We start from the raw sequence: 15,631 nt of genomic DNA, 5'->3' as shown, positions 1-15,631 counted from the left end.
CGCCACGGGGGTGAGAAGTGGACAGCCTGGGGTCGTCGCGCGAGAGGGTCCCCTGCTCCAGGGGCGGCATCACGGTCGCCTGCCGGGCGCGTTAGAACTCACGGCCGCGGGGCCCGCCTGGCGTTTCAGACTCACTAGATCGGGGGTGAGGCCCGAGCACGAGCATTTCTAAGGTCTCAGGTGATGTCCCTGATGTGCCCACTCTGAGGACACTGCCCTCTCTGCTCTGTCCCCGCTCGCCCGGCTTCCTGTCTCTGCATCAGCCCCGACCCTCGTCTCTGCCGACCTCTCAAGCTCCGGCCTCCAGGCCTCGGCTTACTGGTCCCTTGGCCCCCACCCGCCGCCCTCCTTCAACCCCTGCAGGTCAGGATTCAGATTCACATCTTTGGCCGGTTCTGATGGTCAACTCCCTCTTCCTCCCCACCTGGTCGCTGCCGCCCTCCCTCCTGTCTGCTTTGTTTTTCTTAAAACTTATTACAGGGAACGTATTATGTGTATGTCTATCTGCATAGATTGATATAATTCTGTATTATCTCTTTCTTCCTCCCCCTGATTTCCAGTAAGTCTTCGTGAAAGTAAGAATTTAAAAAAGTCTTTGCTGCCGGGTGCCGTGGCTCATGCCTATAATCCCAGCACTTTGGGAGGCAGAGGCGAGAGGACTGCCTGAGCTCAGGAGTCTAAGATCAGCCTGAGCAACATGGTGAAACCTCGTCTCTGCGGAAAAAAAAAAAAAAAAAAAAAAGAGCTAGGCCTGGTGGCATGTATGTGACTGTGGTTTTAGCTACTTAGAAGGTTGAAGCGGAAGGATCACCTGAGCCCAGCAGGTGGAGGCTGTGGTGGCACTGAGCTTGTCCTGGCGACAGAATGAGACTCCAGCTGGAAGAAAAAAAAAAGTTTTTACTTCACTGATGCTTCCCAGTGACTTGACCTAGTGCTGGACACATAGTAGGCTCTCAGGTTATAGGGTGGATAACTGGTAGAACTTTCCCTGTACTTCCTTTAAGGGTGTGTTCATTCCTACAGCAACTGTTTAGTCAGGCACTCTGCTAGCCCCAGGAGGTAGGCTAGGGAGGCAGTCACCATAGCATAACCAGATCAGCAGTGTATTTTGTTTTTTTGAGTCAGGGTCTCTCTCTGTCTCCCAGGCTCATGTACAGTGGCATGATATGGCTCACTGCAGCCTTGACCTCCTGGGCTCAGGTGATCCTCCTGTCTCAGCTTCCTGAGTAGCTGGGACAACTCCACATCCAGCCAATTAAAAAAAATTTTTTTGTAGGGATGGGATCTCGCTATGTTTCCCAGGCTGGTCTCAAACTCCTGGGCTCAAGCCGTCCTCCAGCCTCGGCCTCCCAAAGTGCTGGGATTACAGGCTTGAGTCACCACACCCAGCCAAGCAATGTAAAAAGACCATAAAATGTCGGTGTGATTACAGCTGCAAGAATGGTCCAGGAAAGCCTCTCTGAGCAGGTAATATCTGAACAAGGAACGGGGGAGGGGGCAACTCCAGCCAGAGGAACTGGTGGGAGCCAGAGTCCTGAGGCAGGAATGAGCTAGATGGAACCAGCTGTTGCCCTCCAGTCCCACTGCAAATCCCACTACTGCCTCCTTGCCTTGCTCAGGCCAGTAACACCAGATTCTTTGTTCTTGCTCAAACAAGCCCAGCTCTTCCTGACCCAGGGACCCTGTGACTCCTCTTCTGCCTGGATTGCGTTTTCCTGGTTTGCGCTGGACTGGCTTTTTTTTAGGGCATCCAGGGTCAAATGAAATGTCACCTTCCCAAAGAGACCATTCCTGCCCTTTCCTTGTTTTTTAAATATATAAAATTTTTGTTTTTCAACTGTACCTCAATAAAGCTGGAGGGATAAAAGATGTTTAACATACTCTTCCGGACCAAAGGGAGGCCCAAACCTTACCTGTATATTTAATTCTGAATTGTATCCCACATCTTTAAAAATAAAATAAATTTTAAAAATAAAATAAAAAATTCCTCCACCTTTCCTGGTTTCCCATACCTGTACTTCCTCCTCCCTGGAGAATAATCCCCATGAAGGGAGGGACCATGTCTGTTTTTCTCATTCCTGTTTCTCTACAATTTCAGCAGTGTCTCATTCCTTATCTAAAGCACAGACTCCCGGTGGGACCCCGCCACATTGCCTTCATTACACCCGCCTAGTTATAACTCGATTCAGCAGGACACCACAGTTAGGGCCATTTTTATTTTTTATTGCTGATGAATATTTAAGTATGTGCACACCCAGGGAGCCCACCTCCATCAAACCCTGACCGGGCTCCCTTTGCCCACTCCCAGTCCCACAATGGTAACCTTGATTCTGATACCTGTTGCCACTAATTCCTTTTGTTGCGAGCAATATTTTTTGTATTTTCCCGAAGAGAAGAAGCAGTTGGAGGACTTGCTAAGGAACAAATCCTGGGTCCCAAGCCAGACTTATTGCATCAGAATTTTCTGGGACAGGACTTGGTAATTTGCATATACCTCACAATCACCCAGGTAACTCTTATTTTTTATTTATTTTTTGAGTCTGGGTCTCACTCTGTCTCCCAGGCAGGAGTTCAGTGATCACAGTTCACCACTGCTTTGAACTCCTGAGCTTAGGTGATCCTTCTCCCTCAGCCTCCCCAGTAGCTGGAATGAAAGGCGAATGCCACCATGTTTTTTTTTTGTTTGTTTGTTTTAAAGTAGAGATGAGGTCTCCCTATGTTGCCCAGATTGGTCTTGAACTCCTGGACTCAAGCAATCCTCCTATCTCAGCCCTCCCAAAGTGCTGAGATTACAGGTGTGAGCCACCATGCCTGCCTCCCCAGGTCATTCTTATGATGTAAGCCTTACTGGCTTGGTGGTTAAGTGTGCAGGTCCTGGAATTAGGCTGTTCTATGGCTGTACCAATCCTGAAGCTGCTGTCTTGGAGTTAGATGGATGACCTTGAGTAGAAGATACAGCTTTTCTGTAAATTGGAGGTAATAGTAATACCCCCTTCATTAAGCTGTTTTGTAGAAGAAATCAGTCAACCTATGTAACATGCTTAGAATAGTGCCTGACTCATATAACTGGCCAAAAAATCGTAGCTATTATTTTTTATGTATGCCTGTTGATTAGCTGTCTACCCACCTACTATAAGCTTCAGGAAGGTATGAACCTGACCTATTTTATTTACTCAATATCCCTGGAGCCTAGAATGGGGCTGGCATATGGGTTCCCTCTACACATTTTTTCCCCTTAAACTTTCTTTCTTTCTTCCTTTCTTTCTTTCTTTCTTTCTTTCTTTCTTTCTTTCTTTCTTTCTTTCTTTCTTTTCTTTTCTTTTTTTTTTTAATAGAGATGGAGTCTTGCTGTGTTGCTCAGGCTGGTCTCAAACTTCTGGCCTCAAGTGATCCTCCTACCTCGGCCTCCTAATATGTGAGATGATGGTCTACTGGGCTGGCCTTCAACACAGTTTCTGCTGTGAAATGATTTCATGCATGTTTCCACAGGCTCCATTTTAACCCTTTGCTGCCATGCCCAACCAACCTTCTCTGTTGCACACCTAGACCACTGCTGCGGTCTATTCCTGATTTTATGATGTCCTCTTTTCATTTCTTTATTTTTTTTCCTTTTAGAGTTGATTTTCTTATTGCAAGCTTGTTAAAAGTTGTTTAGAAATTTGAAAAACAAAACAGAAGACTATAAGGAAGAAAATAAAGCCCACTTATAATCCACTACTCAGAAATAACATTTTGATTGATGAATACTCCTTGTCTTTTTGTGTGCATATGTGTATATGTGCAAAGACACAAATTATATTCAAATATTTTTAACTTCCATTTTTTGTACATATTGTTATTTTAAAAAGTACACAAAATATACATGGCTATCTGAGATCTCGATCAGAGATGTGTTTATGTCTGTGTACTGTATATCTTTCTAGACTTTTTTCTATAGAAATTCAATAGCGAGAACTCTATGAATTTCTGATTCTTTGATTTTTTTACTTAAAAATGGCAATTTTGTATGGTTCAAATCAATATATTCTCACAACTTAATCTTATACTTCCAAGAGCTATTGCTGTTTGTATACCCAATGTCTGTTCTCTTGAATTTTCTCAATTATAGAACTTCTGCTTTATAACTGAACACATGGTCTCCTGAAAAAAGACATTTCCCATCTTCCTTCATAGAGCAGCATGGACATATGACTACATTTTGACAATGCAAATGAAATCTTGTGATGCCGCTTCTGGGAAATCGCCTAACAGTAACATGTGGCATATGCCATCTGCTCCCTCTTCATTCTCTCTTCCTCCCTTCGAAGCTTCCTTCCTTCTTGCTTAGGATGAGGATGTGATCGCTGGCACTCTGGCTGCCATTTTGGATTATGAGAAGGAGGGTCTACTTTAGGTATGGTCGAGGGGTGAGCTGAAAGCAGCCCAAGTCCTTAACTCCTTTGTGGAACTACCAAGTGGACTGCCTGGTTCCAGATTTCCCTTACGTGTTTCACACATTCTTATCTTGTTTCATCTACTGCTATGTGGGGGTCGGGGGTAGGGTAAGATTCTTTCACATGTGGCTGAATCAGATCTTAATCTGACACAATGCTATCCGTACTGTTTCACAGTTGGCTTTTGCTTTTGAGTTTTCACAATTTGATGGGTTACATTAGTATCACCTGGGAAGTTGTGAAGCCCACAGATGGCCCAACCTCATGTGTGGAGACTCTCTGAGAAGGATTGGGGGAGGGTGCCGGCTGGGGTTCGTGCATTTGACTTATTGGCACTCAGCATTGGTAAATCTCTGCTCCCCACCATTAGTTTTAATGGTTCCATAATATTTTATCACAGGGTTGCATCATAATTTATTGGCTATGTTACTGGGCGCTTGTTAATGATATTTGTATATCGTAAGGAATATACCAGAACGGTTTTTTTTATTGGCCCATGTGAACACATCTCTCCAAGCCAGCCATCCTCAGTGGAGCTGCCAGGATGGCTTTCTGCAACCCCTTTTGCAAGCACGTTTTCTTCCTTTCTCTTTTCAGGTTATTTTCTCAATATGGATTCTTTCCAGATCTATTTCTTGGTAAGCATTTCCATTTCTGGAAAAGTTAACAGCCTTTGTTTAACTAGGAGGCTCACGATTTCTTCTGTCCTTAAGTTTGTGATCACTCTTCTTTAATAGGTAGGGTATAATATAGACATGGTGGATGTCCCCTCTAGATGTAAATTTGTGGCCAATGTTTAAAAGTTGATGGATTTCTCATAAAAGTTGAGATTTATAACCTTTTTTTTGTTGTTGTTCATGGAAAGAGTCAGCAAATCTGGGCCTGAATAGTCAAATGGTAACACTCAGCAGGGCCTGATAAGGGGCTCCTTTGACTGAAATCCCAGTCCTCACCCCTTCCTGTTACTCTTCGTGTCAAGGCTAAGCTTCAGTCTCCAGAGCTCAGTGCCCTCGTGAGGCACGTATTTGAATGGATCCACCATTTCCAATATGTTTCTGATAGAGAAAGGGATTTTGCCCTCTCCACGGTTTGAATATTTCTAACTAAGAGACATTACTATGAAATCACCTGCATTAGCTGCTGTATGTCATCGAATCCTCAGAACAACCGAGAGAGGTTGACACTATTCTCACTATGTCATGGATGTAGAAACTGAGTCTCTTGAAGCTTACATAGGCCGGGCTTGGTGGCTCAGCCTGTCATCCCGGCACTTTGGAAGACCGAGGCGAGTGGATTGCCCGAGCCGCCGGGTTCAACACCAGCCCAGGCAACTTGGCAAGACCTCGTCTCTACAATTAAATAAAAAATAGCTGGGCGTGGTAGCTTGCGTCTGTAGTTCCAGCTACTTGGAAGACTGAGGTGGAAGGATCGCTTGAGCCCAGTAGGTCGACACTGGGGTGGCCGTGAGCATGCGTGCCACTGCACTCTCAGCCTGGGCAAAGGAGTGAAACACCAACTCAAATAAATAAATAAATAAATAAAAATAAAAAGCTTACATAAACTTCCCTCAGTCAAAAGACCAACAGAAGGCCAATGAAACACCAGTTAGGAATGTTTGAAGTTAAGCCACAGAAAGTGCAGAAGAACAGAGATTTTCATAGTGTTTCAAAATCAATCTATTAGAATTCTTTCCTTACTTACATAATTCTTGTCGAGAGATGTCCAGATACTTTTTTAAACTAGTGAGAGGCAATATAGTTTTTTCCCCCAGTAATGTTGATCACAATAAGAATAACGAAGATATAGTGACTGAATTAATTACTGTAAGTTTTTTGCAAAAATAATCCTTCTCTTAACAAAAGACAGGTGACTCTTGATTCACGATGGGGCTATGTCCTAATAAACCCAATGTAAACTGGAAAGATCCTAAGTGGAAAATGCATTTCATTCCACGATCCTACTGAATGTTATTTCTTAGCCTAGCTCATCTTAAAGATACTCTGAACACTTACCCTAGCCTATTGCTGTGCAAAATCATCAAACACAAGACCTATTTGATCATAAAATGTGGACTATCTCCTGCAATGTATTTAATATTGTACTGAAAATGAAGAACATGATCGTGCCCAGCCTCACGACAGAGTGTCACACCACCTATTGCTAGACAGGGAAAAGACCACAATTCAAAATCAAAGTACAATTTCTCCAGAAGGGGTGTGTCTTGAACAGCCATCAGTTGACCCATCATAAGTTGCAGGGACCATCTGTAGTTTATAATTGCAAGTGACTAAAGTTTTTTCTGCAGTAAACATTTTAACAAATGTGGTTTCCTTTAATAATCATGCAAAGCCCACTAAAATGTACATTCTCAAGGCCTGAAATTTTGTTAATTTTCCTCCTTGTATACTAGCACCTATAACAATACCTGGTATATAGAATTGGGTGGAGGGATGAGAGGATGAAAGAAAGAATGAATGAACACATTAATGAATGAATAAAAAGTATCAAGACTGCTTTGGAAGATTACTATTAAAGCAAATCTTCCAATATTACAAGAAATAAATAGACAAGAGTGAGACATGATAACACAATATAGACAAATTATAGATTCGATTTAGATTTTATGGTAACTGATTTTTTTTTTTTTTTTTTTTTTTTGAGTCAGAGTCTCACTCTGTTATCCAGGCCGGAGTGCAGTGGTACAATCATGGCTTTCACAGAGTCAATCTACTGGGCTCAAGCAAGCCTTCCTCCTCAGCCTTCCAAGTGGCTGCAACTCAGGTGCATGCCACTACATCCAGCTGATTTTTAAAAAATTATTGTAGAGATTAGGTCTCGTTAAGTTGCCCAGGCTGGTCTCAAACCCCTGGGCTCAGGCAACCCTCTTGCCTCTGCCTTCCAAGTGCTGGTATGACAGGCATGAGCCACCACACCCAGCCGATAACTGGTATTTTTAAACCTCCCTTGTTTTTCTAGATGAAGGCTAACAACGATGGCTGACCCAGGACTCTGCATTCTTGAAAGTACTTATGTCAATGATTTCTCCACTCAAAAAGTGCTACAGAGAATCGTGGCCCAAGGCGTCCACTAGAACTGTGACCGAGGCTGGGGGCTGATCCTGAGTCTGTTGCCCAGTTCCCTGTCTTTCCTACTCAACTCTGCATGTCAGGGTGCTGACCCCTGTTTCTGTTTTCTAGGCTTGCAGGCTTCTAGCTTCCTGTTGAGTTTGGCTAATAGGTAGCAGGAAGAAGCCTGAGTATTTTTCCCTCTCCCTCTCTATCTTGGTGGCAACGGCTGTGTCACCTTTATGGTCCCAGGTCCCCTAGGATGGGTCCACTGTGGCCTCAGCTCATACCTGGGGTTTCTGGTCTCTAAAAATGCCCCCTCCTCCATTTGTCTCTCTTCCTGTCCCCTTTCCTGGGGAGAGAAGACAGTGGCTTCCAGATGTTATTAATCTCCAGGTGACCTGACCATTCCCATGTGGCTTCTCAGCTCTTGCCACATGAATATCCAATTCCCTGCATGACATCAACTGAAATCCTTGGAGCTGCTTCATGTTCTCTGGTTGGTCCCTCATCAATATGACTGAATTAAAGCTGGTGAGGCTTATAGTTTTTTTTTTTTTTTTTGAGTTGGAGTCTCACTCTGTCACCCAGACTGGAGTGCAGTGGCCGCACCGCAGCCTCGACCTGCTGGCTCTGGCGATCCTTCCGCCTCAGCCTTCCGAGTAGCCAGAATTACAGGCGCACGCTACCACGCCCGGCTAATTTTTTGATTTATTGTAGAGATGAGGTCTCACCTGCCCAGGCGGGTCTCGAACCCGCGGGCTCAGGCAATCCACTCACCTCAGCCTCCCAAAGGCGCGGGATTACAGGCTGAGCCACTGAACCCGGCGAGGCTTATAGTTTTATCCTTACTTTTCCGGACATGCTGCAGGTAATTTTTACCTGGAGAGTATCTCAGACTCCTCAAGGGAACTTGTCAGAGAAACACATGCTTGGGCATTGTCCAGATGTCCTGGAACAGCAAACATCCCAGGCTGTGTGGTCCAGGCATGCATGGAGTGAAGACACCCTCCAGGTGACTCCAGTGAGCCCTTCCTGACTGTACTGACACAGAATCCTGATCCAACATCTTGGAAGGGGACCAGAGGAAATTTCTATCCCAAAATGGATTCCCTAACAATACTTCGCAACTGTCAGCAATCCTTCACATGACCATAAACATCAATGAAGAAACACTTGAAATTTAACTTAGGTGCTAAAACCTCTGTAATGAGATATGGTCAGGACTCAACCTGTTGGGCACTAAGTGGTAGTTACACAACCAACCATTCTGATGAGAGCTGGCTTTGAGTCTTGCCTGGCACTTAACCGAGGGTGACACACCTGTGTTTCAATAGTATATTTAGATAATTTCATACAAGCAAGCATGCACAGGCCTGATTTTTTCTTTTATATACTTAATGCATGAACATGAAAATACTCCAACCGCACTCAAGGGTACCCCATGAAAAGTGCGTGTCCTTTCGACCTTCCCCAGTCCCCTAATTTCCCATTCAGGAAGCAACCACCGCTACTGAATTTTTGGGGTGTTCTTCAGAACTTTCCTACACATGCATGAAAGGCACATGCATATTCATTCTTTTCTTTCCACCAAATTATACTATAATGGTAACATAATTCTACACAATGCTTTTTTGCATAACAATGCATTTCGGAAAATGTTGCTTATCATTGCACCTAGATTTGACTTATTGCTTTAGGAAGAGTTCAGTTTCTTTTGAATATATACACATATACTAAAATTTACTTGAACAGCTCTCATTAATGGACTTTTAACTTGCTTCCAGTTTTTTGTTACTGCAAGCATAACTGCAATGAATATCTATTTTTATATCTGTATCTATTTCTGCATATGAGTCTACCTGTAGACAAATTTCCTAAAAAAAAATTGCTTGGTCAAATGTGCATTTAACATGTTGGCACTTTCCAATGGGGTTGTATGCTTAGCACTCCCACCCATAACTTATTAGAGTACTTTTCTCCTACCGCCTCACTCAAAGTGCTAGCAAATCTCTGATCTTTAGCAAGCTGGTGGGCAAAAAAATAGTTTGCCATAGGATTAATTCGCATTATTTTAATTATGATAATACAAGTCTGAGTCAAAGCAAACAAAATTAAATCGTTAACACCCACCTCTGCCAAAACAAATGTAGATTGTAACCATGTAGTTACAAACTTTGTACTTATTGACTTCAGTTAGAAGAGGTTCAATACAATGCAGAAATGGCAAAGGAGATACTTTGTTTCAAAGTTTGAGAGGCAAAGAGATCCTGGGAAAGCTGCAAGTGAACTTGTTGGGATCCCCTATGTGTTAAAAGTTAGAATGTAATTACTTTTGCCCAAGCAGGTTTTCAAATTGCTAGTAACAAGTTAAAGATGACATTCCAGGCCAGTGCCATGGCTCAAACCTGTAATACTAGCACTTGGGGGCCCTGAGGCGAGAGGATTGCCTGAGCCCAGGGGGTTGAGACCAGCCTGGGCAACTTGGTGAGACCTTGTCTCTACAATAAAATAAAAAAAATTAGCCGGGTATGGTTGTGCGCTCCTGTAGTTTCGGCTACTTGGAAGGCTGAGGCAAAAGGATTGCTGGAGCCCAGCAGGTTGATGCTGGGGTGGCCGTGAGTGTGCCACCGCACTCCAGCCTGGGCAATGGAGTCAGATTCTAACTCAAAAAAAGAAAAGAAAAGGAAAGATGAGCTGTGGAAAGAGCTTCAGTGTTTTAAACTATGGTTTGAGTACTACTAGTCTAATTTTTATTTTACACAGGGGGAACTGAGGTTCTTTCTTTCATATGGGAATTCAAAGCCATTGATAGAAATTTAAAATTTGTCCTTTTAACCCATTTTTGGAGTACCTATAACAAATACTTTGTCATTTTGAAAGGTTTAAGACAAAAAAATTGCAAAAATAGTATAGAGATTTCATGTTCCCTTTACCTCCCCAATGAAAACTCATCATTTTCCTTTTGGGATGAAAAAAGTCTTATCACAATTATATCTGAATATCCATATTTTCATTAAAATGTCCTGGGATTTCAGTTAGGATACAATGGCTACTAAAATCAAGAGTTCCTCAGACATGAAAGCTCAAAGTCATAGAAACTTACATATATATATTATATACATATTATATATATATATAATTTATCTACTTATTGGTTGATGGACACTACTTAGGTTGATTTCACATATTTGCAATTGCGAATTGTGCTGTGATAAACATATAAGCGCAGGTGTCTTTTTTGTTTAATGACGTCCTTTCCTGGTAGATACTCAGAAGTGAGATTGCAGGATTGAATGGTGATCTACTTCCTGTTCTTTGAGAAAATGCCACACTGTTTTCCATAACTGTTGTACTAAGACACATTTCGGCCAAAAGTGTATAAGCATTCCTTTTTCACCACATCTGTGCCAACATCTATTGTTTTTTTAACTTTTTAATAATGGCCATTCTGGTTGGTGTAGGTGTATCTCATGTACTCATACAAAAATAGACCCATAGACCAACGGAACAGAACAGAGAACTCAGAAACAAAGCCAAATACCTACAACCAACTGATCTTCAACAAAGCAGATTAAAACAGACTCTAGAGAAAGGACACCATGTGGAAAGTCACAAGCAGAAGAGTGAAACTGGATCTCTGTCTCACCATATACAAAATGTAACTCATATGGATTAAAGACTTAAACATCAGACCTGAAGCACAAAAATTCTAGAAGAAAACCTAGGAAAAACTTTTTCTTTTTTTTTTTTGAGTTGGAGTCTCACTCTGTCGCCCAGACTGGAGTGAAGTGGCCGCTCCCGGCCACCACAGCCTCGACCTGCTGGGCTCCGGCGATCCTTCCGCCTCAGCCTTCCAAGTAGCTGGAATTACAGGCGCGTGCTACCACACCCAGCTAATTTCTTGATTTGTTGTAGAGATGAGGTCTCACCGAGTTGCCCAGGCAGGTCTCAAACCTGCGGGCTCAGGCAATCCACTCACCTCAGCCTCCCAAGGTGTGGGATTACAGGCTGAGCCACCGAGCCCAGTGTAAAAACTCTTTTGGCCATTGACCTAGGCAAAGAATTTATGTCTAAGACCCCAAAAGCAAATGCAACAAAAACAAAATAAATAAGTGGGACTTAATTAAACTGAAAAAGTGTCTGCATAGCAAAATAAAAATTCAACAGAGTAGAGACAACTTACAGAATGGGAAAAAATCTTTGCCAACTATACTATACATCTGACAAAGGACTAATATCTGGAATCTACAAGGAACTTAAATAAATTAGCAAGAAAAAAGTCCAAATAATCCCATTAAAAAGTGGACAAATGAAATGAACACACATTCCTCAAAAGAAGATATACAAATGGCCAAGAAACCTATGAAAAAAAGCTCAACATCACTTATCATCAGGGAGATGCAAATTAAAACCACCTCCATCCTTCTGATCTGGCTGTTCCCTTGGGTGGGTCTGGTTTCCACTAGGTCACAGGCTGCAAGGCTGAGGCAGCCATCTTGTGGACTCTGGGTGGCAAGCCTCGGGAGGAAGTGGGATGCTGAGGTCGTTGGAGAACAAAGATGAAAAGAACCCAAGTTTTTGCTGATGTGTTGAGCCAATGAACCAGCCCTGGGACTGTCCACCTCCTGACTCTTAGTTACAAAATGTCCATTTTTTGAGAAACTTGAGTCTGCCTCCCTAGACACAAGTTTCCTGTGTCTAGATTTTAGGTTTAAAGTAACCACAGGTGGCTCAAGCCTGTAATCTCAGCACTTTGGGAGGCCGAGGAAGTAGTATTGCCTGAGTCCAGGGGTTCACGACTCTCAACTTGATTTAGAAAAAAGAAATTCACTTCATCATGTTAAATTTAGTTTCAATTTTTATCTACATTATATAAGGCACATAAGAGAGTTAAGTAATCTACAAGACTTGTTATGACAGATCTTTCATTCCTATTTTCTGGGCCTCAAAGGAATTATGGTGTAATTATGTTTAGACAAATATCTAATGTTTACATTAGGTAAAAACTAGTCACAGTGGAGCCATAGTATATTCTGATTATTTTTCCTTTTCTGCACAATTTTTTGTTTTCATTGGAGTTAAAAATTTTTCCTTTTCTGTTTGTCTGCTTACTTTTTAAATGTATGAATTCAATGGAATTATTCACCACTGGTTGTGTAAATCTCTTCTCAATGTATTCAAACACATTACAAACTCTGTCATTTTCATCTTTTGAAGTGGATTCTTCAATCTGGATTGGAGCAGCTTAGCAGCAATTGTGTTAGGATAATGTCTTTTCCATTATCCTGGGATTTCTCATGTTTCTTTCTCATGTGAGATCCCCTGTTTTAATAGATCTCATGTCTTCAACTTTTTGGTTTATACTTTTTTTTTTGTTTGGTGTAGTAGATTCCTGTCCAATGGACAAGCGAAGTGCATTTTAATGTTTAACATGTATGTCTTCATACTTTATTGATAGTTTGCATTTAAAATTCCAGGCTAGATGGAATATTACTCAATGGTTAAAAAAAAAAAAAAAAAAAAAGAACACATTGTTGATATGTGTAAAAACTTGGATGAATATCAAAGACTTTATGTGGATCAGACGAGTCAGTTTCAAAAGATTACATACTCTATGAGTCAATTTATATGTATTCTCTAAGAGACAAAATGATGGTGTTGGAAAACAGATCAGTGTTTGCCATGGTTTAGGGTTGAGAGGAAGGCTTGACTACAAAGGGACAGCAGGAGGAAGTTTCTTGGAGTGATGGAAATGTTCTGTATCCTAGTCGTGGGAGATACAAAATCTGAGACCCTGCCTGTAAATAAATAAATAAATAAAATGAAAAAGTCATTATGCATATATATTATAAATAAAAAAAATAAAACAAAGGCCAGGCACGGTGACTCATGTCTGTAATTCCAGCACTTTGGGAGACTGAGGTGGGAGGATTGCTTAAGGCCAGAAGTTTGAGACCAGACTGGGCAACATAGGGAGACCTCAGCTCTACAAAAAGGTAAAATAAATTAACAAGGTGTGGTGGTGCATGCTTGTATTCTTAACTTCTTAGGGTGGAAGGATCAAGGCTGCAGTGAGCTGTGATTATGGCACTGTACTTCAGACTGGACTACAGATTGAATGTCTGATTTTAATGACTGGGGTGCCAAAAAAAAGTATACACATTTTAAGAGATGTTATCTATGTATTACTTTGACAAAATATGAAGTGTCTGGACACTGATGATAACCACTTTGAGAACCTCTTGTAATTGCAGAAGTCAAACATGACTTGTATTCATCTTTTGTTATTGGTATATATTGAGTATTCCAATTTTGATACAGTTTTTTTCCTTTCTTAAAATGTGTATACATCTTTTTGGCACCCTCTGTGTGTGTGTGTGTGTGTGTGTGTGTGTGTGTGTGTGTGTGTATCAACTCTACTGTTGATTCTTATGCCCTATGAAGTTATCATGAACATTGAATTGAGTATTGACCCATTGCTCTGAGGGGAAATATAAGGTTAGGGTACTGTGAACCTATGGTGCAATATTTTCATCAACTGATCAATACATAATCTTATTTTATGTGAGTTTCCATTTAAAGACACCATATTTAATGTATATTGTTGATTATCGAACTCATGGTCAAGAGCACTGTAACTCATGCCTGAAGGAAGACCATTTAGTACACTAAGGTTCTCTTATTTAATGTATATTGTTGATTCATTAACATCAAACTCATGGCCAAGAGCACTGTAACTTATGCCTGAAGGAAGCTCATCTAGCACACCAAGGTTCTCTGTTAAGGCCCAGCACATTCTTCTGGTACTTAGAAACATTAGATGGCACTTCAGTACTAAGCTTCAGGATCATTGTAAACAGTAGACTTACCAACAAAAAGCACAAGAATGCAAAACATTTGGCCCAAAATAGACTGTGAGAAGTCTATTGCTTACATCTCTTGCTTACAGTCCAAGAGATGAAACAAGAAGGCAGAGTGTCACCTCCTTCAGCCTCTGCTGGGAATGTGTGCATTGGCAAGTCAATTTTTTTGCTGCTCTGCACATGTCTGTGAAAAAGCCAGGAATATTGATTTTGGGATTATAGATATATTTTAATGAGAAGGCCAATTCCCAAACACTGAATCCATGAATAACAAGAACTGACTGTATTGTCCCTTAGAACTATGATGGTATTAGTCCATTGTCCTTGAGTTTGTCACGTTGCTGGTGGTATAAGTGCAGTGCCATTCTGATAGTTGTATCTTTAGGTGAAAACTGTTCATTTTTTCTTCACCAACTTGCAGGTACCTTTCCTGGTCCCTTAGTAATTTGAAATTTAATGGTGATATTTATTGGTTGGATCTCTTTCCACTCTGTGTGGGGTACGAATGCCTACCTCTGATGACTCAGGTCCTCTGGTTTCAGGACATTCAATGAGGTTATTCCCCCTCTGATTTTTTCGTTCTCTTTCTGGAACTCCTGGTATTTGGAATAGAAACTCTAGCTCTGGCTCTCTCATTTTAAAATTTATTATTTCTCTCCAAGTTCCGTGTCTTGGTATTTTTGTTCTACTTTCTAGGATTTTTCTCAATGGTGTCTTTCAAGCTTTCTATTTAATTTTTCATTTCTGCTCTTATATTTTTAATTTCTCAGAGCTCTTTTCTGTTATTTGGATAAAAACAAACTGGCATCTAGCTCGTATTTCATGGGTACAGTGTTTTCTCTTATGTTTCTGAGGAGGTTAATGTTTTGAGGGAGGATTATTTTCTTCTCCTGCCTGGTTTTGATTTCATCCATATGACCTGCCTTTTTTTCTGTTTGGTTGTTTCAGCCATTGTCTTTCAGGTTTTCTCAAAGTCCTTGTGCTCCTTGCTGTCCAATCTTCTTTAGAAAGAGGCACGAAGGAGCAAACTGACAGCTCTGAGAACACAGGGTAGAGTGACTTGCTTGTCAAGCCCAGGCATCAGTGTAGGGTGATCTGGCAGGGTTATGACCTCTCAGCCTCCAAGATCTCAGTATACTTAGTTTTCTTTTTTCTACACTGTGCAAATTTCCTAGAAAATACTTATCCAACCTCCTGCCTAGGGTATGTAATCCGTCCTTCCTGTGATCTGGGGATATGGTAGAGGAGGAAGGTGGGAGAGGGGAGG

General features: G+C 41.6%; 1 protein-coding gene across 1 annotated transcript in view; it reads right to left on the bottom strand.

The window, feature by feature from the left end:
- LOC110594517 (zinc finger protein 64 homolog, isoforms 3 and 4-like) overlaps window positions 1-70 on the bottom strand; it is a 3,926-nt gene extending 3,856 nt beyond the window's left edge. The window contains exon 1 of the mRNA XM_021706667.1: window positions 7-70. Within this exon, the coding sequence (XP_021562342.1) occupies window positions 7-70 (64 nt within the window). The remainder of the gene's footprint in view (window positions 1-6) is intronic.
- Between the last annotated feature and the right edge of the window lie 15,561 nt (window positions 71-15,631).

Source organism: Carlito syrichta, unplaced genomic scaffold (genome assembly GCF_000164805.1).
Source record: "Carlito syrichta isolate Samal-C Ts95f unplaced genomic scaffold, Tarsius_syrichta-2.0.1 Scaffold315848, whole genome shotgun sequence".
Classification (NCBI taxonomy): Eukaryota; Metazoa; Chordata; class Mammalia; order Primates; family Tarsiidae; genus Carlito; species Carlito syrichta.
Note: the sequence above shows the minus strand (reverse complement) of the source record. Positions and strands in the feature narration are given on the sequence as shown.